A 27,807-nucleotide genomic window follows, 5' to 3' on the forward strand; every position below is an offset into this window, starting at 1 on the left:
TGGGTGTAAATCGAAAGTCTATGGATGTTCATTTGAGGTTGTGGGTCTGCACAAATTTGGGTCTCTTGCTGAGAACAAAACTCTTGTAGAACCAGTGCATTAACACCCCTTGTTCGACAGCAGCCTACGGAAGCAGATATCACAATACTACATCTTAGATCACTTCAAGTGACCTCATTTACTGGCACACTTTGGCATGCATTGTCCCACTCATCCCGCTCCGGGAAAATATTTTTCACTTGGGTACGTGTTAAATTCTCGGAGCTGACATGAAAAGCCAAATTGAATGTGGGTGGCATTTTTGTAAATTCATTGGTGACTGATTTGAGCCCGTGACCTCGCTACACTTGCAAGCGCGGTTTAATCACGGACAAACTCACGATCTTCGAAAGAACTGGCTTCGTGTCCTCTGAGCCACACCTCATCTTTTCTCACATGGACTGAAGCTTAACAGTTAACTCTGTACACAAAAGGCAATCACCATATATGTCAATCAACAGGCGGAAACTCAAAGCCCACAAGGCATTTCGGTATCCATAATTGCCAAATGACCCAGTCATCATTATCATCGCACAACCAATGTTAGCTTTGTTAGCGTTTCAGATGGTGATATTGTAATGATGGTGCCGATTGATGTGGTGATTGTGGCTACCACCAGATCCGTCATTCTGGAATGCAGAGGAAGCGCTTGTGCCACCTCCGGGCTCTCCTCCGAACCCAGCGAGGAGGAACGGCTCCCCCTCCCTCGCCCGGCCTCTCGACAAGCAAGCTGAGCCGGCGTTGTCATTGTCATCAAAGTCATCCTCATCATCCTCATCATCGTCGGACGTGAGAGTCGAAGCGGGATGCGAGCCGGCAGGGCCGGGAGAGACCGGCAGTGTCAACGGCGGCAGCAGCAGCTGCGGAGATGCCGACGGAGTCCAGGAAGAAAGCGAAGGGCGGGATGACGCGAGAGGGGAGGACGAGGCGGCGCCCGACAGCCCGTCGCGCCGGCGCACTGGCCGCTCCCGCGTCCGCCTGGCGGTGAGCTTCTCGCTCGCGCCGCTGTGATGCCCCGCCAGCGATGACGGCGTCCGCAAGGAGAGACCGACGCCAACGACGCTGACGCCGATGGCGCCGTCCGCACCGTTTGCCGTCTGGCCGCTTTGGCGCCAACGGCGAGATTAACGACGACCCCACGACGTCGGCGCAGCGGCCGCGTGGGCGTCCCGTCGCGCCGCCCACGGTACGGCAGTTCAACGGCCGCGCTGACGACGACACCGCCGCGGCGATAACGCAAAGCAGTGCCTTAGCACTGCCACCACCGCCACCAGCAGCACTGTGACCGAGGTCACGGAATCGTCGCAAGGCGCGAGCCGCTGCAGGAGTCCCTGCTGCTCTTTAAACACCCTTTTTAAGTAAGGCACAACTAAAAAAAAAAGCAAGACGCACACCCCTTAACCCCAGGCTGCCGCGGTGCGAAGTTGAAGCTTCGCCCGTGCAAAAAAGTAGATTAAAAAGTTTACGATCAAGCACGCCCGTTAACGGCGCTCTCGTGATGTCGCTGCGACGGCCATACCCGCTGATGCCGTGATGTCACTCGAGCCCGATGACAGGAACGCACGACTTTGACTTTAAGTTATTTTTTATTTGTACTTATCGAAAGCTCAATTATGTACCCCCCCCAAGGCAGCCCACGCCGAGGATAAAACAAACTTTAAAGCCACTCCAAAGACAGCCACCGCGGTGATGTACTAGAAACTACGCACGTGACGGTCATGCTGCTGCAGGCTTGCCACTGCAGAGCATCCGTTCTCGCCTACGGCGTTTTGCACTCGTGTCGGGCAAACCCCGCTACGTGCAGCCACCTAGTTCCCCTGCACAGTGTCCGGACGACGGTAGCCGCCGGTGTTGTGCGGGGTTACGACTCGGCAAAGGGTCCCTTCGGTGCTTTAAAAACAAAATCTCGTACACAAAACCAAAATTTTGTTGCGGCCGGTGAAACACGAATATCACAGTTTGGCTTAAAGTGGACTTTTTTTCAGACTCTTTATTTTTTTAATGTTTTTTTATATATTTTTTTAAATAAAAATAAAAAGTTTTTTTTTTTAGCAGAGAATACATAGCGAGGCTTGGGTCTCAAGAGCCCTGGTCTCACTTTGGTTGCCGCGTTTTTTGGAAATTGCATCACGACAAACGTAATGCATCATCGTTGCCCCCAAGTTTGGCCAGGTTTTCAGCTGGTTTTTTTAATGGCCGCGAATAGTTTTGCAAAAAGTTTAGCAAACTTCGTGTTGAATTGGAAACTGGTCATGAATTCTCCTTATACTTTTGTTTACATTTTCTACGAGGTACCTTCAAATATGAATGTTTTGGCTGCGACACTGCTAATGGCTGAGCTGTAATGACTTATTTGCGCCAGCGAGTAGATTCGCCCTTCCGTTGGGATAATTACGCGAAAATAAAAATGAATAAATAGAACCAGACCCTAAAATTCGACGTGAAGTGGTTCGATCGCTCTTAAGGTGCATCTCGAGGAAAGGTCCTGAACACAATTTTACTGTCGCCAAAATAAAGTAAAACTCCCAGCAAGAAAACCCCGGGAGTAGATGTGCGTTAACAGGTAAAGGCGCAGCCCTGCAATTACTTTCTCCACTGGTGACGGAGGGCGTCTCAGCTAGAGGGAGCTCTAGAGAGGAGGCCTCTTAGACAGCGTTTGGCGTGTTAGGAGTTGCGGTTGAGAATCTGCGAGCGTGTCCTCGGGTTTCAACTGCGATCGCCCCATCACAGCGATTTATGCCCCCTAACCTCCGCCCACGGTTGGCCCAATCCAACGACGTCGAGCCCGATTGATGCTGTTCGCTGTATTAGAATGATAATTGCTCGAGGGTTGATCATCAACGAGCAAGGGGGTTCCCAGTCTCGGTCGCTCTTCCAATGCATTTTGCCATCGTGCCGCGCGTTTTTTAGGCAGGATGTCCGACGTTTCACTCCACGAGTTGAATCTCCCAGGACGCGGCGCGGAACGTCCGAACGGCACGCCGAAGGCATTTGGAGAGCGATGTAATGCCACAACCCCGATCGCCTACACGGTAGCATTGGGCTCCCAAGTGACCGATTCTACGTCACCTTAATTGTTATTCTCTCTGTTGCTGGCGGGGTTTTAGTTTTTGCTTTGTTCTAAACGATGGAGGCCGACGGGGCCACGCGTCACACGTGGGCACGCCTCTCGTCGGCTCGGACGTGTTCAAGCCGATGCCCCCCAACGCACGTTCGGTGATCCCCTTGGCCAAAAAGTTTCTGACGTGTCTCCCCCGCCGCTGCCGGGTTGGTGGGAGAGAGAGGGGATGGGCGGCCTGCCATCGAGCCGAGTTACGCTTTTTTTCTCGGTTAGAGGATCGAACGCGTAAACGGATGTGGCCGGGCATGTGTTTCGCTGCTTTTACGACGGCGTCCACAGGCATGCGCACGGCCGCGTTGGCAACAGCCGTTACATTCGCTCTCCTTCATTGCGAGGACTTCGAGGCGTTACGATTAAGTTGCGTGACTGGAATATTGAATTGTTGAAACCTGGCTTGAGACTTAAGTGAAGCGTTACGTTTAAAGGCAAGAGTGGCGAAAGCGCTTGTCGTAGCCCTGCCTCCAGCCGCACGTCCGTCCGTCCGTAGGCCTCAAGCCTTAAGGCCAAAGCTCCCGCGGTGCCTCCTGCCATCGACCCTATCCGCTCCTCATCCCCCGTGGTTTTTTGGTATCCGTCTCTTGAGCTCCAATGCAACTCGTCCCGCAGCTGCCAGGGCCCTGTCGGATATTATTGTTGGGGATTATTTTCTCCTTTTGGTCTGTTGCACCCCCCAACCCACTCCACCCTACTGCCCCCCTCGCCCTCCCGTTATGTCTCCCACCAAGTAGCTCCCCGTGTTTTTATTGCGTACACCGCTCTTTGATCTCGCCGCAAAGAGTTTTAATTCAGTTTGAGCTCGCGGGACCGGCGCCCGTCCGTTACTGCGACCGAATGGGCGCCCAAACCGATGACAAAATTAAATAAAAAAGGCATGAAAATAATGCAAGGGAATGAGGCAGCGTCTTCGCTGGCATCTAGAGATTACGTTTATTTTCTCTCCCTTCATTCATGCCTCGCTCTCTTTCTCTCGTTCTCCTGGATTTGTAGTCGGGGGTGGCGTCATCCTGAGGGTGACTATGGGCGTCCACCAGAGGCAGCTTTTCCCCGGGGAGGGTGTGACGAGACATCAAACTCCCGTGTCGCGGTCACTGTTCTAACGTTCTCGACCGCCCTTGCAAACCATTGTTTTTAATGTTTTGAGCTATCACGCCTGTTGCACGGAGTGGGTGGCCGTGCGGATCTAGCCTGGGTCTCAGTCGTGCATTGCGCCTTCCAGGCAGTGGAAGAGACCTCGGCAGGAACATTCCTGACTGAGATATCACGGCGAACGGTGGTGCTTTTTGGCGATTGTCGTTGAGGGCAGGGGCTGGTGTGTCTGTGTGTCTGTGCGCGTGTGCCCGTGTCGGTTGGCAGCAGCCTCTTGTGCATGCGTAAGCATGTGTGTGTGTGTGCGCGCGCGCGTGCATGTCGTTGCATATGCGTAGCACAAAACCACGTTTGTGTTACTCCTTGCCCTTGTGTGGAAAACGGTGATGCAGTGGTTGGTGAACTACGCCAATATCCCAGCGAGCTAGGTTCGATCCCCAGCCATGGACAATATCAGTAGCGAGTGGTGTCAGAACCTGTCGTGGACCTCCCTTCGGTCGACTAGGCCTTAAATGAGTAACTCGTGCACTATGAAAACATCAGCTGGGCCAACAATCGGCCGGGCGTGGTGCTGGCCACACCACCCCCACGTGCGCCGCGGCGGCCTTAATAGTTGCTCACTTACAGCACTTGCCCCGACAGACTACAAGGCTATACAGGGGATTTTCATTCTTCGTGTGTGTGTGTGTCTCGTGTTTTTTGTGACGTGAGAACGTGGCCATGTTGCGCGTGCGGATGCTGTATTGTGCACAATCCGCACTTTCGTCATTGTGTGTGTGCGCGTGCTGTAAGTCAACACACAATTGTGTGTGTGTGTGCGCGTGTGTGCGCGCGTGTGTGTGCGTGCGATGCACGAGAGCATGCCACACACTGTATAGTGCAGTTTCCCAGGCGTGTGTATCTCTTTGTGCGTGTGTGTACTGGGTGTGTCGGGCACGTGAACTTGAGTCCGGTTCTCTACTCCCTGCCCCAAGCATCGCAATGCCGTTTCACCTCTCTATGTTACAAGCCCAGGTGCATTCCTTTTAGTCCCAGCTCTTGGAGACGGGGTGGGGGGGGGGATTAGTATTAATTTTTTTCACAGAAGCTCCGCGGTTTGTGGAGCGGGCTGTTACATATCAACTGCCCGATAGGAACATCCTTGTCAGCGGAGGAATACACTCGACTGATGGATCCCTCGTCAGGGTGAACCGGCGTGTAGTCATCCACTTAGTTTTAACCTCCGGCGAAAGTTATGAAGGCCCCACCTGGTTTTAAGCCTGGTGGTTGCGTTGGGCTGCTGTGCGGATTGACCCGCACGCTTGCCCCCCCCCCCGCCGCCCGGTGGGTTTTCTTTTCTTCGTCCCGTGATACCGGTGCCAACGATCCCACCCCCCGCACGCCACACACCTTCCCCCCCCCACGTCACGCCCCCCCCACCACCCCCCCCCCCACTCCCACTTGGCGCGAGCGTCGCGTCGCCTTGACGCGCCGTGAGTTCGGGGCCGAGCGTCGACCGTTGTGAAATATGCAAACCTTGCATAGATCGCAACCGCGCTCGCCACCCCACCGCGTCTCTCGTGGTCGGTTGGGGAGGAGGGGGGTGGGGCGGGGAGTGGATGGGGGGGGGATGGTGGGGACGGGGGGAGCGGCTCTGCGTTGCAAGTCGAGTCCAGGGTGCTCATTTATTTTAACAGAGCGAGGACTGTTCATTGGCTCAGGGTGCTGCACGTTTTTATTTTGTTAGTGGGAAGGTGGATTTTGGGGGGGGGGGGGGGGGGGGTTGAGTGGTTCCCGGAGGGGGGGGGGGTGGAATGTGCATGTTTGTGCACATGTCACATATCAGTCCGCCATGTTGGTGGCATGAACTCTGCCATGTTGGTGGTCGAAATGAGCGACACCAAAACTGCGCCGTCTCTATTGCATCGCGTTTGCCTCCGTCTGTGGCAGTGCTCGCACCTTTATTGGCGCTTGCGCGTGTGCCGCCCCTGCTCAGGTGAATCGGTACCAACAGTGAAAGAAAGTTTGGGACTGTCTGGGTTATAGCGGCTAGGCTTAAGAGCTAACATGTGCAGTGGGGGGGTGTGTAGGGTTGACCTGCTCTTGGTGACCCAATTTTCATCGGACGATCATTGGTAAAGAGGACACTGGGAGCTCTTGTCGATGAGTCTCGCGGTATCCCCTGCCGAGCGTTGGTGATTTTGTTGTTGTTTCGAGCCCCGGCCTTGGCTGGGCTATGCTTGGGGTTGGTAGAGCTGGGCAGGACCTGAGGATGAGGGTTGTGGGTCGCAGTTTGTTGCTGCTGTTTTGGGGGGGTTTTTTGCGCTTTTTAATTAACGAGATTGTCTTCCACCCAGTGCGTTTGTGTCTTTATCAGTTTTTAGAATCGGCCAAACACCGCAATGAGAAGCTTCCTAGAAAAGTATCTAAGCCCGGCTGAGGTTTTCCTATTAAATATGCCAATTTAAGATTCGTATAATTGTTCATGAAATAGTTTTCTGAATTTATTTTAAACTTTTATGGGAACTTGAGCCATAGCTAAATGCATCGAAGCTATAGAGGGCTTTCTCCTCGCAACAAAATTCGTACCCAAGGAATTCAATGAACTCTTTAGCACCCGTGGTCACTTTTTTTTCGATGCCCGGCGATTTGTAATTGGCATTCGAATGGCGACGTGGGGTGGGCCACCTGCGGCCTCGTTCGGTTTCACTTCTGATTTTGTCCCATCCAATGGGATCCGCTTGACACGTCCGCGATGGTCTGTGGCAGCCGCTTATTCATTACCTGAGCAAGCGTTGCCGCGTTGCATTTGAAGGGGTCTGTGTCCCCCCCCCCCCCCCCCCCCCTTCATCTGACCCTCCTCTGCTAACCTCCTCTGGGCTTGGTTTCCGGCCCTTACAATAGCTTGTATCGGCTGGGTCAACCAAGCCCAGCAAGCTACGACCCAGAGACATTTCCCATCTTCTTCACGGTGAGCGGTTTCGGTGACGCCCGCTCACCGTGTCCACCACCCCGCCGGACGTTTGTGAACGTTTTCGAAATTTGGGAATCTCAGTGGGGTTTAGATTTTTTTGCGTGCATTGCGGTGTGTCTTAGCGTTCCCTTTTTTTGTTTCTTTTGCTCTTTGCGCTGTGACGTGTGAATCCCTGCGGGAGGAGAGTGGATGCTTTCGTGCATGTTCACTTTTTTCGACGGTGCCCAAAAAAAAACGCGTCCAGTGGACGAGCTGAGCGAGCGTGCCCCACTACTACAACTATTATTACGCCCGCACGCGCACGGCTCAAGGACGGGTCCTGTTCGCGGAGCGCGCGAGATGCATCACCAATGGCAGCAGAGGGCACCGTGGGAGCGGCATCCAAAAAAATGTTAGTCGAGGACATTTTCTCCCGCCGTACGGCGATGGATGTGCGGCGGCGTGCGGCGTCAATCCCACGGCCGATATCGTCGCTGGGTCTCGCGCGATGGAGCAGGGTTTAGCTTCGTATGAGCACTTGGTGTTGGGAGACTGCTGCCTTGCGAATAGCAGGTGTTTTGTAGGCTTGGTGGCTGTGTAGGGTGGCCAGGAGGTGGCGGTACAGCAATGGATTATTGAATCTATTTGAAGAGAATTTAACTTTTGAGATCCTCATTCATAGTTCCCCCTCGTATTCACAGTTTCTCCTCCCAACGTGAACCGAACCGCTCGTTCGTGGACCCTTCGGAGGGGAAAATAAAAAATGAAGTCTCGAGAATTTGCGAGGCTTTCCCCGGGAAAAAATATAGGGCGTTATTATTTGCACCTTGCGGATAGGGTGGGCGACTCGGTTTTTGCTCTGCGGGCCATTTTTGTATAGGAGGAGGTTTGACCGTTCAGATACGAACGATCGGCTTATCATGAACTCTGTTCCGACTTAACCGGGCATTTTGCATTGCTTGGAGCAATACACACCGGCCCCGTCGTGAAGAAATGTTAATGTGTAAACGATAGCGGCCGTGGCATTGCGTGCAACTTCGTTGTAAGAGGAGGTTGGACCGTTGCGATACAAACGCTCGGCTTGTTCTGAACTCGGCTCCGACTTGAACGCAGGGGAGGTGGTGGTGGCGACGACAGCGGTCGTCGATCGGAACTGATTTGGTCACCAGCTTAGAAACCCGGCGGGGAATTGCGTCTCTTTGGCAAGGGGAGACTCGGAGTTCGAGGAGGGCACTAAAAATCCCAGTTGGATTGGCCTTTGAACCTACTTAATTCCAGTCCGCATTTTCACACCCGCTGCCCATGTTTGCTGCGTGTAAATATGAATGGTAAGCGGCATCGTACGTGAGGTTAGGCGTTGTAACAGTGCATCAAAGCGTCGATTCGAACGGATTGTTACTCTTTGAGGATGCACGTAAAATGTTATTGCGTGTAAGTAAAAAAAAAAAATGTATTTACATTGAATTTGGAAATGATGCCGTTCGTTTGTGTTCTCATCTCGGCCGATAGTGCCGAAACAAAGCTGTACAAACGAGACGCGCGAAAAAGAAAGGACCAATCCAAACGTGACGATGAAAAACGATACGAAAAGATAATCGATTGTTCGAATGAAACCGCGACCCCCCCCCCCCCCCCCGAATAACGACAGTTTGATGAAGTTATCAGGCGGGGGGGGGGGGGGTGACCATGCCGTGTGCGTTGCTACGCTGCTAACCGTGAAATGTGTTGAGCAGGAATGAAAATCTGTAAGCGTTGGGCGCGCACACAACCTCCTGTTTACATTCGTGTCGTGTGTAGTCACGTCACCTGTAAGTGTGCGCTTTCTTGTTAGTGTGCGTGTACGCGCACGTGTGCCTCGTTATGCAGTCCAGGACGAAGTAGTTTCTGCCCTGCTCAGCATAAAACAGCGCACCGCACGCAACCATTCGGCACGTAAACCACCCCCAAACTAAGTGACAGCCGCTATAGCAGATAACTGCCAGGTGAATGGCAGCACCATTTACCCTGGTCGCCTCTTGCTTCTACCGTCGCCCCCCCCCCCCCCCCGAATCCCCCCCCACCACCACATTTTATTTTAACTCTTGAGATGATGTTTCTCCTTCCATCCCCGTGCCTCGTCCATCTTCCCTGAGCCGCCAGTATTCATGCAGGCACGTCCGGTACTCCCAATGGACAATGGGTGCGATGCCTATGTACATATCATGTATAAAGAAAACCTTTTTACGATGAGACCGCGTGGATTTGACGCGCTAACCCCGGCGTTACGCAGCCGGCGAGTTGGCCTCGTGGCATCCGCGCGCGTCGGGCATTTTGCGTCGCATGGAGCAATATACACCGGCCTCGTCCTGACGAAATGTTAACGTGTAAACGATAGCGGCCGCAACGTTGCGTGCAACTTTCGGTCGATTTTGAAACTTATGAAGCGAGCGCAGTGCTCGGAGAGAGGAGGACTGGCATCCAACTCCTCGGAGACGTTGGAAGAGTCGCGTTAAGACGCTAGTTTGTGCCGATGGCGTGGCCAGATTTGAGTGCGAGTTCGTAATTCAAGAAGTGGCCACCCCCGGACCGATGGCGTGAATTCCGACCTCGAGCCGTCGGGGAAACCCGGCGAGCATGCCTTCCAACAAAACAACATTCTTTTTTTGCCGTGGGAACAAAACATGCCACCGGGCGTTTGGTGCACAGTTCGAACGGCAGAATGACGTCGAACGAAACGGAAAGTTCGAGCGGGCGACGAAAACGCTCCGGGTGCGGTTCCCGCTTGCGTGTGTCGGTGGGTCGTTTGAGAGCCTGGCTGGTCGCCGCTTCGCCCGGGCTGGGATTAGGCGGCCACCGACGTACGGATCGCCACCGATCGTCCTAAAATAGAAAAACACTGAAGACATTTCTCAGCGGCCACGCGTTTGCTTCGGGTAATCGGGCAGCCCCGCGTGATTGCTCTCGACCCACGTGGTTGAATAAATCTGGTCGCAGATGTCACGCGGCGAAGAAAGGCTGCGAGTGTGTTTTTTTCTTTTCTTGAAGGAAGCCATAACCCAAGAAAACAGGAAAACAGCTCTCGTATTGTAGACACGCACCGAGGCCGTGCGTCCCGGGCTGTGCCAGGCCACGTCGGACGTTTTGCTCGTGAGAAAATAATCATGGTGGCATCTAGTGCCGTCAACGTGACGCCATATCCAACATTTCGGTGGTGCCACTCGAGCGCAATGATGGATTGCATGACCATGATTTAGAAGCTTTTTTTTCCTTTATGATCAAAGATCGGCGGACAAGCCCAGCAGGACACACACCGCCTGAGGGCGGGTGTCTACGATTAGAACTGTACATATTTTGAGATGCGCATTCGTTTTGGTCAACTGGCACACTCGTTGATTTACAGTGCCGATTGCACTGGTCAACACACTTTTTCTGGCATAAGGTATTCCAATGGTCTTAAGTTAATTTTGGGGTGCTGATTCCAAATTTGGCATCAGTTTTTGTCTTATCACATCAGGTTTTTGAGATCAAATATTGAATTTTCAATAAAACCTGCAGAAGAAAAATATTAAATAAATGTGGATATCTACATAAAATTATATTATAAACACACTATCCTAAAAATACAGCACCATATTTTAACACTAAAGCAGTCACCGACTCGCAACAACTTGCAATCATAAGTGACAGAGTTAATTTCGGGTAAAATCTATGAAAATGGGGTATGCCGATAGCATAAAAATTAGATGTGATAGAGCAAATCTGAGATCAGATTTGGAATTAGCACCCTGAAATTAGTCTAAAACAGCTGCAAAAGTCCAGGCCAGAATTTCTTTTTTTTGTTGACCAGTGTTATTAAAGAGTGTAACATTTAAACATTTAGGCCACCAAGTGTGCAGCAACGGTGTTATCGCCGCACACCTGCGCATGTGCAGTTGCCCACGACCACGACGATGATGATGGTAATGCTAACGATGACAGTGACGGTAATGGATGATGATGAACCTTGGGTGATCGTCAATACGCGAAAGGGAAAAGGATGTCACGCGTGCTTCTTGTGAATCGTCGCCGTCCGTGGCGGATTACGCCGCCCTGTCAAAATGTCTAGGAACGTGTGGGGCCGCATTTGCAGGCAGAACCGCGTTCGCTGTGCGGTGGCGCGCTCTTCTGTCCGCAGCCCGCAAAAAAAATTTAGCCCGTGGGCTGCAGGCTGTGGATCGGCCGGTATTGCGGAGTTGTCTACTCAGGGGGGGGGGCGAGCGCTCACTGGGTTTTTTTTGTTTTTGGGTCGATCGCGCACGGATGGGCATCGTGCGTGCGAGACGCCCACGACGACTACAAAGGCAACGGGCGAGGTGCCTGTAGGCTTCGGCACCGCAAGTAAGCGTCACAACCTCTCCGTGGTGTCGTGTTTAATTGGTGCGTGGCCCTCCCTGACATGCGAGGGTGGGTCCGGAATGCTGCAATTGGCAATGTGACACAAAATAAGCAGGACCTGCCCTGAAAGAGAAGTCTTGGGACCATGACACTGGGTAGGGATGGCACAGGGGTCGGGGTGAACCCGAGGGGGGGGGGGGGGGGTTATGTGTTGGGGGAGCTTATGGTTAACAGAATGCAGGGTAAATGTATCGGAGGCTTACTTCGGGTTAACCTGAGAAAGGGTTCATCCATTTAAGGGCAGGGTAGGAAATAACCAAAGGGGGGGTGGGGTGGGGGAGGGTTACAAACTGACGATATAAAAAACGTGAGTGTGAAAGTTTAACCCGAGTCGGGGTCACGATGTTGACGTGAGGTTGGAGTCACGATATTGTTGCGTTTTTGGGGTTAGGGTTCACCTGAGCCGGGTCGAGGCGACGCGAATCGATGTGAAACCGCCATTGTTCACCCCCGAGCGATGGCTCGGGATCGATGTCTGTCTCTCTCCCTGAGCCATCTCGAGGTCACTGTGAGCCCTCTCGGGATCGTGTCTCAAGGTCACTTGTCTCTGTGAGCTGTGTCTCAGGGTGGCTGCCCCCCCCCCCCCAACCCCCCCCCCCCCCACTTCACCACGTGTCCATTCCCCATTGCGTGCCCCCAGGGGCCCCCTGTGTGTGTGTGTTTTGTGAATAAAACTGTGCACTGCAAACGCGCGCCTCCGCTCTGCGTTATTCGCCCTCTTACATCGGTTTGCGTTCATCGCCGCAGCTTCTTCGCATGATTCTGCCATGTTTAATAATAACACTGGTCAACACACTTTTTCTGGCATAGGTATTCGAACGATTTTAAGGTAATTCGAACGGTTTTAAGGGGTGCTGATTCCAAATCTGGCATCAGTTTTTGTCCATCACATCAGGTTTTTGAGATATCAAATATTGCATTTTCAATAAAAACTGCACAAGAAAAATATTAAATAAATGTGGAAATCTACATAAAATGATATTATAAACACACTATCCTAAAAATACAGCACCATATTTTAACACTGAAGCAGTCACTGACTCGCAACAGCTTGCAATCATAAGTGACAGAGTTAATTTCGGGTAAAATCAATGAAAATGGGGTATGCCGATAGCATAAAAATGATGTGATAGAGCAAATCTGAGATCAGATTTGGAATCGGCACCCTAAAATTAGTCTAAAACAGCTGCAAAAGTCCAGGCCAGAAAAAAATGTTTTTTGTTGTTGACCAGTGTAATCACAATACTCCTCGTGGGCCTTGCATTAAGCAGCAGTGGCTCGACCGAGGCTGCCGATGCTGATTCTCGTGCCGTGTTCTTCAATGCAAGACCACGTGGGCAACTGGCGCCCCCCCCCCCCCCCCCCCCGGGTCGCCTTTATTTCGGCCGCCTGACGTCCGTCCCCCGACAATACACAAATGTGAAAACACCCCAGCATCATCCTTATCGTGCTGCTGTCAACGCCCCCCCCCCCCCCAATTGTTTCAAACATGCGGCGGCCCTCCGCACACTGGTGATGTCTTCTCGGCGAAAGTGGGCCCCCATTTGAAAATGCGCGAAGAACGCTTGCTTTCGTGGGGGGTGTCTGCAAGGTTTACTCTCTCATGGAATCATCTCACCTTCCTCAACACCCCCCCCCCACTCCATCTTTTTATTGGATAGCTCCGGCTGAAATCAAGACGTGGGTTTAGCTATAAACGAATCACGCTGTGGATCGTGACCGGCTCCCGTCATAGCACAGGTAGAAGAGGTAGTCGGTAGGTAGGTAGGTGGTGGTGGCAACACGTATCGATGAGACACGAGTCACGCCGACGATTTTTAACAAACCTGTTTGCCCATAAATATATATAGTGCAGAGCATTAAAACGGCCGCGGGCGAGGACGCGCGTGACGTCAGCAGTGCGAGCGACTCGGTTAACAAAAAAATAATTAACGCATTGGCGTTGAGTTGTGGCGCGCGTTCCATCGGCTGTCTGTGAGTCTCCGTAGCCTTAGTTGGTATGTCATGTACAGTCCAGTATCCGTCCACTGCTGGGTGAAAGTCCGTGTGGATTAAGTGAAGGGGGGGAGGGAGGGGGGGTAGGCGCAGGTGTAGGAATTGAACTCTGTGGGATTCTCATTGATGGTGCAGTGCGCTAACCACTGCGCCACCACTCCATTATATAGGCATTGTAATTGCCCGGGTCGGTGTACTACCCCGAGTTACAATATCCTGAGTTGTAGTGCCGGTCATTTGACCCCGAGTTACTCGAGTCTGGGTTATAGCCCAGGGCAGTGGACCCTGAGTTACTACATCCTGAGTTATAGCCCAGGGCAGTGTACCTCGAGTACTACACAGCTTGAGTTATAGGCCAGGGCAGTGTACCCTGAGTTACTACACATCCTGAGTTATAGTCCAGGGCAGTGTACCCTGAGTTACGACACCTTGAGTTATAGCCCAGGGCAGTGTACCCCGAGTTACTACATCTTGAGTTATAGGCCAGATCAGTGTACCCTGATTTACTACATCTTGAGTTATAGGCCAGATCAGTGTACCCCGAGTTACGACACCTTGAGTTCTAGCCCAGGGCAGTGTACCCCGAGTTACTACAGCTTGAGTTAAGATATAGAGTCCTGGTCGGTGTACCCCGAGTTACTCCACCTCGAGTTACACTCCGGGTGTGTGTAGTTGATATCTGCGGCCCGAACAGACGCAGGGCAGGCGGAGTGCGGCAATGGCCGTGGTCGGGGCGGGGAGTCCCCCTAGGCGCGCGGGACTCAGGAGCCGCGTCCTGGGGGGGGCCGCCGCGGGAAGTGGCGAACGGCGTCGAGGGGGAGGAAGACGGGGAGGCGATCCACGTGCGGTGGAGGGGACTGCGCGAGGAGACGGAGCGTGAGACGTCGGCAGCGTTGCGCTCGGAGCCGGTGGTGGTTCCGGATCGGATCGGGTGGTCGCACTCGGAGCGGGAGTTGCGGAGAGACGAGACGACGGAGCTCACGCGCGAGACGGAGCTGGATCGCGATGGAAAGTTGGAGCGCGAGGCGGAGCTGGAGTCGGAGACAGAGCTGGAGTGGGAGACGGAGCTGGAATGGGAGACGGCGCTGGAACGCGAGACGGAGCGCGAGACGGAGCTGGAACGCGAGACGGAGCGCGACCTTGAGACGGAGCTAAAGCGTGAGACGGAGCGCGAGACTGAGCTCGAGACGGAGCTAAAGCTCGAGACGGAGCTGGAACGCGAGACGGAGCGCGAGCTGGGGCGCGAGACGGAGCTAAAGCTCGAGACGGAGCGCGAGCTGGGGCGCGAGACGGAGCTAAAGCGTGAGACGGTGCCCGAGACGGAGCTGGGGCGCGAGACGGAGCTGGGGCTGGGGCGCGAGACGGAGCTGGGGCGCGAGACGGAGCTAAAGCGTGAGACGGAGCTGGGACGCGAGACGGAGCTAAAGCGTGAGACGGAGCTGGGGCGCGAGAGTGAGCTGGGGCGTGAGACGGAGCTAAAGCGTGAGACGGAGCTAAAGCGCGAGACGGAGCGCGAGACGGAGCTGGAGCGCGAGACGGAGCGCGAGATCGAGAGGGAGTTTCGCGAGGCGTCGCACGCGCTGGAGCGGGAGCTCGAGCGGGAGCTGTGCCGCACCGAGGAGAGGGCGCGGAGCCTGGAGCGCGACCTGCGGGACACGCGGGTAGGGCGACGACACCGAGGGGGTCATCCGCCACCCGTACCTCATCCACCTCGTCACTCGCTCATTCACGCGCGCGCGTGCTCGCTTAGTCAGTGGCTCATCCATTCATCCACTCATCCATTCATACTGTTTTATTCACTCATTCGTTCACTGTTGGCTTAAATAAAAAAAATCACTCACGCCTCAACCCGCTCATTCAATCCCCCATTCATTCACTGGCTTCGTCACTGGCTGATACCATTATTTCACTTATTAACTGGCATTATGAAAGTATTATTATTATTATGAACCATGACCCCCCCTCCCCACCCTTGCTACCCCCCCCGCCCCATCCCTCCCCCGCTCCTTCCGAACCCCCTCCGCTCCCCGCCGCTCCGATCCCCGGTTGCTGCGCAAAAAGGCGCGCGCCTCGCGGGAGCGTGCCGAGTGGAGCGCGCGCGTCTCCCACGTGGAGAGCGCGCTGCGGGAGGCGGGCGAGACGCGGGAGGCCGAGCGGGGCCTCGTGCGCCTCCTCGAGCAGCGCAACGACGACCTGGAGCGCGCGCTCAGGTGCACGCGCACGCACGCGCACGCACGCGCATACAGGCAAAGATTCCACGCGCATAGCCCAACGCAGAGTGTTGGGGCAAGTGCTGTTCAGGGAGTAGCCGTTGAATCCCGGAATGACACGCGAGGTAGGGTGGGTGGTCCCCCCCCCCCCGATTGGCGATGTTTACACATCGCACCAGGTGCTCATTTGAGGCTCAGTCGACCCGAGGCCCCAGGACCCGTTCAAATACTCGCCACTGATTTTAGTCTGTGAGCTGCAAGCAAACTTTGGGCTCGCAGAGCAGTCCGCTAACTACCGTACTCCCAACTCCCCATATTTGATACCCACTTTCAGTACGTACGGTATATTACGAATTCACCCATACTGTACCTACTTATATACTGTACTTACCTGTGGCCCACAAAGTATAGTTCCAGTAATACCCCGATTTACATACCCCCCCCGCCCCGTTTGACGTCGTTTCGCAAATACGTCGTCACTTTATTAATACCACGAACCCGATTTGCGTCGTCTCAACCTCCACACTTACGTCGCTGACTGCGTCGCCGTCCGTCCCGACGTCTCGTTTACCCGTCGCCTCTCAGCCTCCTCCACCGCAGCCTCCCTCCCTACCCTGTACATCGCTTCCACTTATTACGTCGTTTCGATATGCGTCGTCGTCGCCGCACCTTACAGGAACGCATCCCCGACGTAAATCGGGGGTATTACTGTAAAATGTGTAAAACATTGTCCCTTGTTCTAAGATAGAATTTCTTTAAAAAATGCTTATTGCGTTAAGTTTGTTGTACTCCCCCCGTACCTCCGATTCGCACGCTTGGCTACATACTGTGCGAAAGCAGTTCAACATACATACTGTACTACATAACATCCCTTGCTCTAAGACGTACAATTTTGAAGACGACTTTTTGTGTCAAGTTTGTTGCATTCTCCCCGCACCTCCGATTCGCACGCTCGGCCACGTACGCTGCGAAAGAAGTTCAACATAAATACTGTACTATAAACATCCCTTGTTCTAAGACGTACAATTCTTAAGACGACTTTTTGCGTTAAGTCTGTTACATTTCCCCCGCACCTCCGATTAGCACGCTCGGCCACGTACGCTGCGAAAGCAGTTCAACAAACATACATGCGCGCGTATGTTTGGATATCGCGCAAGAATCCATGCGCGCGCATGATTTTTCTTCTTCGCTCCTCCTCCTCCTCGCCGCTGTAAGTCGCCTTTGTCGTCGTCGTTGTTGTCGCTGCTGCCGCCGCAGGGTGGCGCTGTCGTCCCTGGAGGAAGCCGAGCGGCAGCTGAACGCGACACTCGAAGGGAAGGCGCTGCTCGAGGCCGAGCTGGAGGAACGCGACCTCCTGCGCGTCGAGACGCAGCGACTACGGGAGGAGGCGCGCGGTGCGCTCCGACATCGAGACACTCATGGGGGGGCAGGGGGGGGTGTCCGGTACTCACCCCGGACCCACACGGGGGGGGGGGGGGGGTCCAGCACTCACCCCAGATCCACTTACCCACACGGGGGGAGGGGAGGGGGGGTCTAGCACTCACCATGGACCCAGAACACGGGGATCCAGTATTGTTAGTGGAATGCTTGAAACCTGGCCCTGATCCTTGAACCCTCTCTGAACCTCTAACCCTCAACCCATGACCCCCATGCGTTTCAAGGCACCGATCCCCGCTCACACTGCCCCCCCCCCCCCCCGTGCGTCTCAGACCTGCGCCAGGAGCTGTCCGTCGTGCAGAAGCAGAGCCTGGCCCGGACGCCGCCGCCACCGCCGCCGCTATGCCCCACGGCGCTCAGAGCCCCACCGAGGGGCACCCATCCCTCCTGCGTGTCCCCCCTCCTGCAGATGAACGCCACAAGCCGGGGGCGGGCACCCACCACGGTACGGGGGTGGTGGTGAGGGTGGTGGGGGTGGTGGAGGGGGTGGTGCAGGGGGTGGTGGGGTAGTGGAGGGGGTGGTGGGGTTGGTGGCGTTGCAGATGATCGTCATGGTGGTGGTCATGATGCAAATGTTGACGGTCATAGGTGTGGTCATGATGATGATGATGTTGACGACGGAGGAGGCGTTTGTGTTGGTGGTGATGACAATGGTGGTGGTATTGCTGATCTTGATGGTCTTGGGGGCCGTCCATAAATGACGTCACGCACCTGGGGGGGGGGTCAGACATTTGGGACGATGTGTGACGAGGGGGGGGGGGGTTTGAGAAATGTGACGTCACATCAAAATGCGCAACTTTAAATAGACACGTTCTACTTAATTAAATAGACTTTTTAATAAATGTTTTCTCCTACAACATCAGAGTGCAGCGCCACATTAAATACGCACTACAATGACAATAGTTTAAAGCGATTTGAAGCATGTTTCATTTTTTTGGGTGGGGTGGGGGGCAGAGCTTTGTGACGTCATATTTGAGGGCGGGGGGTCTGACTTTTTTTGACGAGGGAGGGGGGGGTCAAAAATCGTCCAAAATCGCGTGACGTCATTTATGGGCGGCCCCTTTGTGGTGGTGGTGGCGATCTCTTGCAGGTCTCCACCTGGGCACTGCCTGCGCCGCCGCCCCGCTCGCCATCCAGGTTCACGCGGGGTCATGACCCCGTGACCTGGACTCGGTGGCCTCCCGTCGCCTCCCCCTTCACGCACCCGTGGCCCCCGCAGCAATACCACAGGTGCAGCCCCCCCCCTATCCCCCCAACCCCCCCACCCTATCCCCCCAACCTCCCCCACTCTGTTCCCCCCAACCCCCCCACCCTATCCCCCCAACCCCCCCACCTTATCCCCCCAGCCTAACCCCCCCAATCCTATCCTCCTAACTCTCCCACCCTATCCCCCCCACCCTATCCCCCCCAACCCCCTCAGCTTATCCCCCCAACCCCCCCACCCTATTCCCCCAACCCCCCCACCCTGTTCCCCCCAACCCCCCACCCTATCCCCCCAACCCCCCCACCCTATCCCCTCAACCCCCCCCACCCTATCCCCCATAACCCCCCCCCCACCCTATCCCCCGATGGGGTGCAGAGACTAATCTCTTGGGATTATCGGCCGTGGGCGGTGCAGATCGGGGGGGAAGGGGTGGGGGGTGCACCTTTTACATTCAGAAGTCGATTGACCGTGGCTGATGGCGACTCGCTCGAGGTGCACCGCCTACGACTCTCAAACAAGAGTCTCCGCCTCTCTGTGTGTCTCCCGTGTGACTTGTGTTCATCTCCACGGGTTGTTTGTTGTCTGTGTGTTTTCTTCTTCAGAGAGTGGGAGTCCCGCGCGGCACTGCGACTGCATCTGCTCACGCTGAGAGGCACCTTGGCTCCGTCCAGATTCCTGCAGCTGAGTCGCATCTCGCGCTCCTGAGCCCCAAGGAGCCCCAAGGAGCCCCAAGGATCAGTCCTTGGTGCCCCAAGTGGCTCAAAGTTCAGGTTACACGGTGGGGGAGTAGGAAAGCGAATGGTCAACTCGAATGATCTAATACAGACAAGGAGCCAATTGACGCGAAACTAAAACAACAAATTTATCTCTCTCGTCGCTTATCTTCGGATGCGCTTCCGCGGCCGTCTGGAACGCTCTTCCTTCAGATATTACGAAGCCACTGGAGCTATGCACTTTCAAATCATCACCCAGATTGACAAACCCATTTACTTTAGAACTCCTTCTTGTGTTTAGCTTGTTGTTACTTCCCCCGCACCTCTGGTTAGCGCGGTTGGCTACGTACGGTACGAAAGAAGTTCAACGCAGGTACATGTTTGCCTGCAGCTCTGTTCTCTCGTCTAACGCTACCAATGTATCTGTCGTCTTCCCTCTCATCTCACTGCGTCTCCGTCTCTGCATCTCGCAGCTAATTCCACCTCTTGCCCCCTTGTCCACATTTGCACAACGCGTCCTGCCCCAGAGGGCCTCAGGTCAGCGAGAACTCGACTTGGAGGGGGTGGAAAACAACCCCCTTAAGGTAAAACCAAGAAACTGAGGCTCAGAAACTAAGAAGAAGTCTGAAACCCAAGAAACTGAGGCTCAGAAACCGAAGAAACAAAAAATAAGAAACCCAAGAAAGTGAGGATTAGAAACCCAATAAATTAAAAACAGAAGCCCAAGTAACCGAAAATAGAAACCCAAGAAACCGGGACATCGACACCAAAGAAACCCGAGGCAACGGTGTCTTGGGTATCCTCTTGAGCGCGTGCTTGGCCTACTCTTCCACGCTGGGCACAGACCCCCCCCCCCCCCCCGTGTCCACCTGTTACAGGCTGCTGGGCCGCTTCGATTCCAGCTCGAGGACGAGAAGCTTTGCTCGTTATTTGGGGCTGCTCGCGATGATGCTTGTTAGGGGCCATCCATTTAGTACGTGGAGGGGGGGGGGGGTCTACTGACAATGTGGGTACGCATAGGAAACGGGGATGGGGTGGGGGTGAAGCTTCGATAATAATTAATTTATTAATTTGTCTACATTGGCCTTCAAATGAGTTCAAACTTAATTTGGAGCTTTCGTGACTGCAGGAATTATTCTTTGGTTCTTTCGGTAAAGTGACGTATAAAGAGAAAATAATCAATTAAATACGAGCATACGACGTTTCGATTGCAACACAAGCAATCATCATCAGGTATAAATGAAATAGAAACACGAATTTAGTATACTTAGAAATGTAATGTAATACAATAGAGAGTCGGATAACATAACAGTCAACGCCCTACCTGGTTGATTACGTTCTTCCTGAGAATGCTAAATTTGAGAGAGAGATAAAACACAGAACCAGAGACATATAGACAGACACATAAGCAGACATATATCAGAGATACATAGAGAACAAACATAGGTCGGGGACTATCTGTTTGCTTAAACACGTGATTATTATTAATCCCTGATCGCTTCTGCGTGGATTCAATATCGGCCGTTCTATAGGATTCGGGGGGAGGGGGTGCGTCAAATCGAACGTACGCAGGTGGGGGGAGTGGGGGGCTCAAGTTTTGACAGATTTTTGCGTCCCCACTAAATGGATGGCCCCTAAACCCATCGTGCGGATGGCGAGACATTGAAGTGACTTAAAAAGAGTTCGCTTTGTTGTGATCAATATCCCTCGGGGCACGGCGTCTGTGGAACTGCTCACTGCCGGAGCCTCGAATGTTACCTCTTTTCTCTTGTGGCGATGTTGCTGATGATGATGATGGTGGCAATGATGGCAATGATGCGATAATAAATGGCGTGAATTTTTGCGAATACCGCGATATCGGATTCCGTCATTGGTGTTTGGCCCGATACACATCAGGATCGATGTACTCGCGGAACTTTCGCCGTCGTCGATTATTCGGCTGCAGTTCACTGAACACGCGAGGCTGCTTGCTGCCTTTGGGGCCGTCCATAAATGACGTCACGCGATTTTGGGCGATTTTTGACCCCTCCCCCCCCTCGTCACACGGCGTCACAAAAAGTCAGACCCCCCCTCAAATATGACGTCACAAAACTCTGCCCCTCAAAAAAATAAAACATGCTTCAAATCGCTTTAAACTATTGTCATTGTAGTGCGTATTGAATGTGGCGCTGCACTCTGATGTTGTAGGAGAAAACATTTATGAAAAAGTCTATTTAATTAAGTAGAACGTGTTGTCTATATTTATTTAAAGTTGCGCATTTTGATGTGACGTCACATTTCTCAACCCCCCCCCCCCCTCGTCACACATCGTCACACATGTCTGACCACCCCCCCCCTAGGTGCGTGACGTCATTTATGGACGGCCCCTTAGGTATTGACAATCAGCACAAGCGAAACAACGTGAAAGCCTCATGACTGTCAACTCGCTCTTATTTTTAATGGGCAACTGGAATTTTTTTTTTCATTAAGAAAACTATTAGTTGAATTGTTTTTACTTCATAAAGTGTCAGTGCGTACATCTTAGTTTTTGGTCGGGAAATAAATAATTTACATTTTGTGTTTAATAAATTATAAAACGAGTCGTGCGATTTTATCGTAGGTAATGTCCAAATCGCAACGACGCTCCTGACGATGTCGTCATTGGCTCCACATTTCTTCCAGGATGCGTCCAACAACAATAAACTATAGATTGCGTAAAAATAATGTCAAACGAGTGGGATCATCCGTGGTGGTGAGATGTTAAGTGCCTCGCCTGGTATACAGGAGGTCGTTGGTTCAATTATCATCACGGTGGCTTGGAGATGTTAACTACCTCGCCTGGTGTGCAGGAGGTCGTGGGTTCGAAACCAGACCCTGACGCCCGCTGCTGTATATTTGGAGTTTGCGTGTCTCCACGTGGTCGCGTGGATTTTTTCTCTGAGTACTCCGGAATTTTCCCCTCCACATTTAGAATCGACACACGTTTAGACTATTTGGCTGAAATACATTTCCACACGATAAGCCACTTTGTTGAGCTATAATTTGTGGCCAGGTCGCTTCTGAAAATAGCTATGTATAGAAGATGAATCCCTGCAGTCACGAAAGCTTTAAATCGAAAATTAAATCGAAAAAAAAAATCGTAGTTTTTATCGATATAGTTGCGATGTCACTCGTCTTAGCCTTGTAAATAAATCGGTACGACTACGGTAACGTGTTTTGATACATTTGGTCGTCCCAATGTCTACTCTGGCCCATGGACTAATATCAGCAGAGTTGGAATGTAACTGCGACAAACGCAGAAGAATAAAAACAACTCGTTTGTGAAGACTCCGGAAACAGCTTGGAGCACGAAGTCTGTATTTGCATGCCGATGTTTGTTTTCTTGCTGTTCATCATCATCCTCAGCCATGCTCAATAAATCCACTGTTAGTTGAAGCCTCACACCTCCCCCCCGCCCCTCAAAGCTGCCTCCATTTCTCACGATGGTGCCATTTCCTCCTGAACCTTGATGCTATTCAAATTACCTGTTTAATGGGGTTTCTCCGGACACTCCGGTTTCTGTCAATTATTCACCAATAGGAATTGGGGCACACATTCCTGAGTAGGACTCGCGAATGGACATTATGAAGCCATGGGGGTGTTTTTGGTCGTGACCACTTGGCGTCAAAAATCCTATAGTTTCAAGTTTCATTTATTTAGGTGTAGCCCTGTGAGCCATTCGGCTCTTGAATCGGGTGCAACCGCAACAAACAAAAAAACTAAAACATGAACAAGAAAACATCTTAAAGTGACTATGTGCAAACAGAAAATCCAAGAAAAGACAGCAAAATATTTCAGAAAAAGAACCGTACACCAACACTGTGTGCAAAATCCCAGTGGGATGCAAGTCAAACAACAACAACAACCACAAGACAACTTAGATTAAGGCCATCAGTCTAACTCTGTACTACAACAAACAAACATGGCCAAACCGAAAAACTTTTCAAAAATCACCAATATAAAGCCATAAAAGCAATGAAACAGTGATCATAGGAACTGTGACCGAATTTTCACAATAAACGACGTAAACAACATGTATTACCAAACTCTGCAGCCATAGCTGGCTGCATGAGTCACTCCACAACAGCAGGAGCATCAGTCGGAGTGTCAACATTTTTCCGTGTCCCCCGTAGGTTGTTCTCGCCATGAGCGGCTAGGGTTTGGGATAGATAAATTTGGGCAGCCATGTTAGCGTACATATACCATCTGTTGTTATTTTTTTTCCGCATTTGCCACTCTGCGTGGTTACCGATAAGACATTTTTTTGGACGAATGGCTCAAGAATCGGAAAATGAGTTCGGGCCCTAGTAAGGGCGCACCGCGAGATATTGGTCAGCAGGTGGCGATGAGAATCCACGAGTCCGGAGCAGATTTCAAATCTGGAACCCATTCTACTCGGCCTTGTTTTATGAATTAATTAGTCATTAAAGATATAAACCTATAGAATCACACGGACAACCATATACTCACACAGAGACCTATAGACTCACACAGACCCATAGACTCACATAGATACCCATATAGGCTCGTTATGGACGTGAGTTCACACAAGAGACCCATAGACTCACACAAACCCATAGACTCACGTAGAGACCCACAGGTTCATAGTGGACATGAGTTCACGATGCGTTCCACTGTTTTTGTCGCGGTTCGCCGCAGTTGGATTTGCGTGATTTTTTTTTTCCATTTCTGAAATAAGAGATTGCACCTGCTGGGGCCGGTTCGACCACTATTCGTCGCTTTACAATAATATTGATGATAGTAATCACGTACAGCGCATTGTATATCCACTGCTTGCTGTCTTTGGGGGAGGGGGAGGCCTGCCACCACCAGCTGTGGTATGAGAAAGCACATTGGTGAGCAGCACTTTTTAACCTGTCATGGAAATGTGGAATTTCGCTAATTGAAAACAATTTAAAGGCAGGTGCCCCCATGAGCCAAATTATATATCGTTCGAAACGAACGTTATTGGCCGTGGCCAGAAATCCGTTTCAGGTCGAGTGAAGGGGTTCGTTAGCGCAGTGCGCTAACCGTTGCACCACCGCTCTCCCCCCTTACCTCCCTCAGCACTCGTGCATGTAACTGCTGTTGTGCGAGTCACATTTACAAAGGTTCGTAATGAAACCCGGTGGTCTACACTATGGGGACCTCATTTGCCAGTAAAAATATGATAATTGGTTCTTTACCCTTCTATCTGGCAACAAAACTGACACCTTTTTACAAGGAGTCATGTTTGCATAGACCGCAATACCTGCAGTCATAATACAAACAAAAGAAAGCTGTCTCGGGTGTGGACCAATCAACTTCAAGGACAGTGCACATTATCAGAGTTATGTTCTTTTGTTTGTATTATGACTGCAGGTATTGCGGTCTATGCAAACATGACTCCTTGTAAAAAGGTGTCAGTTTTGTTGCCAGATAGAAGGGTAAAGAACCAATTATCAAACCCGGTGGTCTTTATGAGAGCAGGTGAGGGCCATTGAGACTCGGTGAACCCTGCCGGTATGTTGCGCAATACGGACCTGCAATCTGGACTTGCAATGGGACGGGACGGATTCGGGCCTTTGCTTGTGTGCATTCAAGAGTTCTACGAGCGAAGTTGTGTGGTCTTGGATTCGATCCCAAATACGAAGCACCGTAGTAGACGCGTGCGTGAAGCTGATTCCCTTGCTGAAGTAAAACTCACAACCACGGCCCGCATCAGTGGCAAGTGATATTGGAACCGGTCCTGATCAGCGTGGAAGTGTGGTAAAAAAAATAACGCATCCATGAGCCGGCATAACGAATGAAGGGCATGTCATCCAACGATAGATTGAGAATGGGAATACCACTGTTTGGCCTTAAAAGGGGGGACAGTATAATAGACGACGTTTCGGGCAATGACCCTTTTTGATAGCACATGAATAGGCCAGAGAGGCAGTGTGGATACTAAACGTTGACACCGTGGGTACCTATATTCTTGGTTCTTTCGGTAAAGTCACGTAAAAGGGAAATAATAAAATAATATAAATATTAAACAATAAAAATTCTCACGACGTTTCGACTGCAACACAAGCAATCGTCATCAGGTGTGAAATCCACAGCAAGAAAATTGGAAAAAAAGAAAAAATCCAACGTGGGTACCTGATGAGAGATGTGACTGTATTTGTAAGGGCAAACAAACATCTCACAATAAACCGCAGCATCAACAGTTTGATGTCGCGTCTGCCCAAGGCAAGTGCACGCGTGCGTGGCAGAAACAGGGCAGGGTTTAAAATCTCACTCCGCATTTCCCGGAGTTCTGCTCGGCCGGCCTGGATTATGTTTTATCGGCGTAAGGCACTACCACTAGAGTTAAAACAAAAACGTATACGCCTATACATAACATTCCCTATAGTCGTGTACTCTATATTCCTATAGACAGATTTATAATAAAAGATTAAATATAAAATATAGGCGAGATGGATGTGGTTGAGTGCCAACATCATTTTCGAGACTGTTTCGGCTGAGATTAAGCGCTGCTCATCGATACACTGGAAATAAATTGTAATCGACTTTCTGCCAAGTTGTTGGCCAGCATTGATTCAATATCCAAGCAAGGCCTGACTCTGCTGATGAGACACTGCGTGTCGAAACCGATCTGGAATAATTGCTTGGAGCGAAATCAACGATGAAGGCCGTGGGGCCGATGGGTTGTGTAAAGAATACTTTTTAAAAAAGACACGTGAAATGTGGAGAGACGAATATGTGAAGGAGACGCTGTTAGGCTAATCTATTCTGTAATCGACTATTGTGCTTCTGGCAGTGATGTGAGACACGTGGTGGGTGAGCGTGGCAATTCGGTTAAACGCGTATCTGATGCGACTTTGCACATTGCGAGCCACCGCTGGCGGGGTCTTTGCTATCAACAATAAGTAATATTTAAAAAAAACACGCTTTAATGAAATGTACCCGACTAGTAATGGAAGAACTCCACGACTCCAGGAAGTGGCCCCGAAGCTTGCCATAACGTAAGGGACCTTGGTCAATTACAGCCAACGTGAGTTGACCGTGGACAATTAGACCCAAGCCGAAACATAACATATACAAAGTAATGTTTTAAAAAATATATGTTTTAATGATAGAATATAGTATTGTCATCAGTATGACATAAGTATACCAAGTTTGCAGTCGATACCACATTGGGAAGTGGGTTAAAATTGAGTTCAATATTTGAGGATACGACAACCACAACAGAAAGGGAGTTAATAGAAAGCGTGTAAAAAACAACGGCAATTCGCCACTAATTGGCGGTGACGTCACCATGGTGGCTTGTGCCAGGCTAGGTGCACTTTGAGGCTATGGCGTGAAGTGTCGCAGGCTCGTTGGCAGGAGGTCATGGGACAGACCCAGGTGCCATGGGTTGACTGACTGAGATGACAGACAGATGCACCACTTGTGCCCCCTACTTTGCGAACTTGCTGTGTTTTAGCTGCCCGGCACTCCGCTCGTTGTTGTGGGATATCACGCACACGACGGGATATCACACAAACAATACACACATGCAAAAACACAAATCCAGACATAATCACACACAGAAACACGTACAGACATAGTCACACGCATATGCAAACACGCACAAACATATATACAGTCACATATACAAAGGCAATTGAAAACACACACAGTCCATGCTAATACACACACACTTACATTCAGATGTGTCATCACACACACAGAAACCACACACATGCAAATACACACATCCACGTACGCTGGACATACACACATGCAAATACACACACACAGAGTTACAAAGACTCCCCTCATTTCTTCCTTAACAGACTGCTGGGTCGAGTGATGGCACACGAGGGAGTCTTTTGCCAGCACCACGCCCGGCCACCGTTGTCTGCCAGGTTCTGATGTTTATACACCGCACCGCCTACTAAACTGAGACTGATTCGACCCACGGAGAGGCCCAGGACCGGTCCAGATATTCGCCACTGATGTGAGCTGTGAGCGGGAAGCAAACTCGGGCCACTGCATTCGTAGGGCAGTCCGCTAACCGCTACACCACTGCTCTTCTCACACACACGTAGATACACAGCATACACAAACTCATACTACTGTAAACACACCAATGTACATATACACGCGAAGCGTATACTCTACTCACACACGTACACAATTGGGTACATGGTGAGCGAGGCGATGACTGGGTGACCGATGTAAATTCTCCATAATAGAGGGTTTTGGGTAAGATCGCGTAAATATATAAATGTGTCGTTAAAACCCACCACCACCCGGCACAGCCAACTCGTAAGGGTGGTCACGTAAACAGAACGTGCCAATTCGTCACTAGTACAGCAAACCGGTGTGTTGGAGAGCCAAGCCACAACATTTACAATCTGAGTACGACGTTTCACCAGTAATAACAACCAGCTTCATCAGGCGACAGCCAGATTTGTGGAGAAGTCTTACTGTTTCGTTCCTTATATAGAGGCGTAGATGAGTTCTAGAAGGTCTAGAAAGCCGAGTGATCGATGTAAAGTCAAATTTATGCTCTAGAAGGTCTGGGAAGTTGAGTGAACGGTGTCAACTCCAATTGTGTTCAGGTCTGGATATCTGAGTGGAAGATGTAAAGTCTAATTCATGTTCTAGAAGGTCTGGGAAGTTGAATG

At 51.6% G+C, this 27,807-nt stretch overlaps 2 protein-coding genes across 2 annotated transcripts in view; both read left to right on the forward strand.

Moving 5' to 3' along the window:
• The window catches only part of MARF1 (meiosis regulator and mRNA stability factor 1), a 38,175-nt gene extending 25,978 nt beyond the window's left edge, over positions 1-12,197 (forward strand). The window contains 1 exon segment of the mRNA XM_061548849.1: positions 659-12,197. Coding sequence (XP_061404833.1) covers positions 659-1,050 — 392 coding nt within the window. The 3' untranslated portion in view covers positions 1,051-12,197.
• Positions 9,792-21,348, forward strand: LOC133340737 (RNA-binding protein 25-like). The gene is made up of 7 exons (XM_061549126.1): positions 9,792-9,926; positions 14,153-15,247; positions 15,648-15,796; positions 17,054-17,190; positions 17,506-17,678; positions 18,324-18,463; positions 19,040-21,348. Exons 1-7 carry the CDS (start codon positions 9,792-9,794, stop codon positions 19,140-19,142), a joined length of 1,932 nt encoding a protein of 643 aa, XP_061405110.1. The 3' UTR covers positions 19,143-21,348.
• The last annotated feature ends 6,459 nt before the right edge of the window (positions 21,349-27,807 follow it).

The sequence above is a fragment of the Lethenteron reissneri genome, chromosome 10 (assembly GCF_015708825.2).
Source record: "Lethenteron reissneri isolate LAM-NWPU_2019-01 chromosome 10, ASM1570882v1, whole genome shotgun sequence".
Classification (NCBI taxonomy): Eukaryota; Metazoa; Chordata; class Hyperoartia; order Petromyzontiformes; family Petromyzontidae; genus Lethenteron; species Lethenteron reissneri.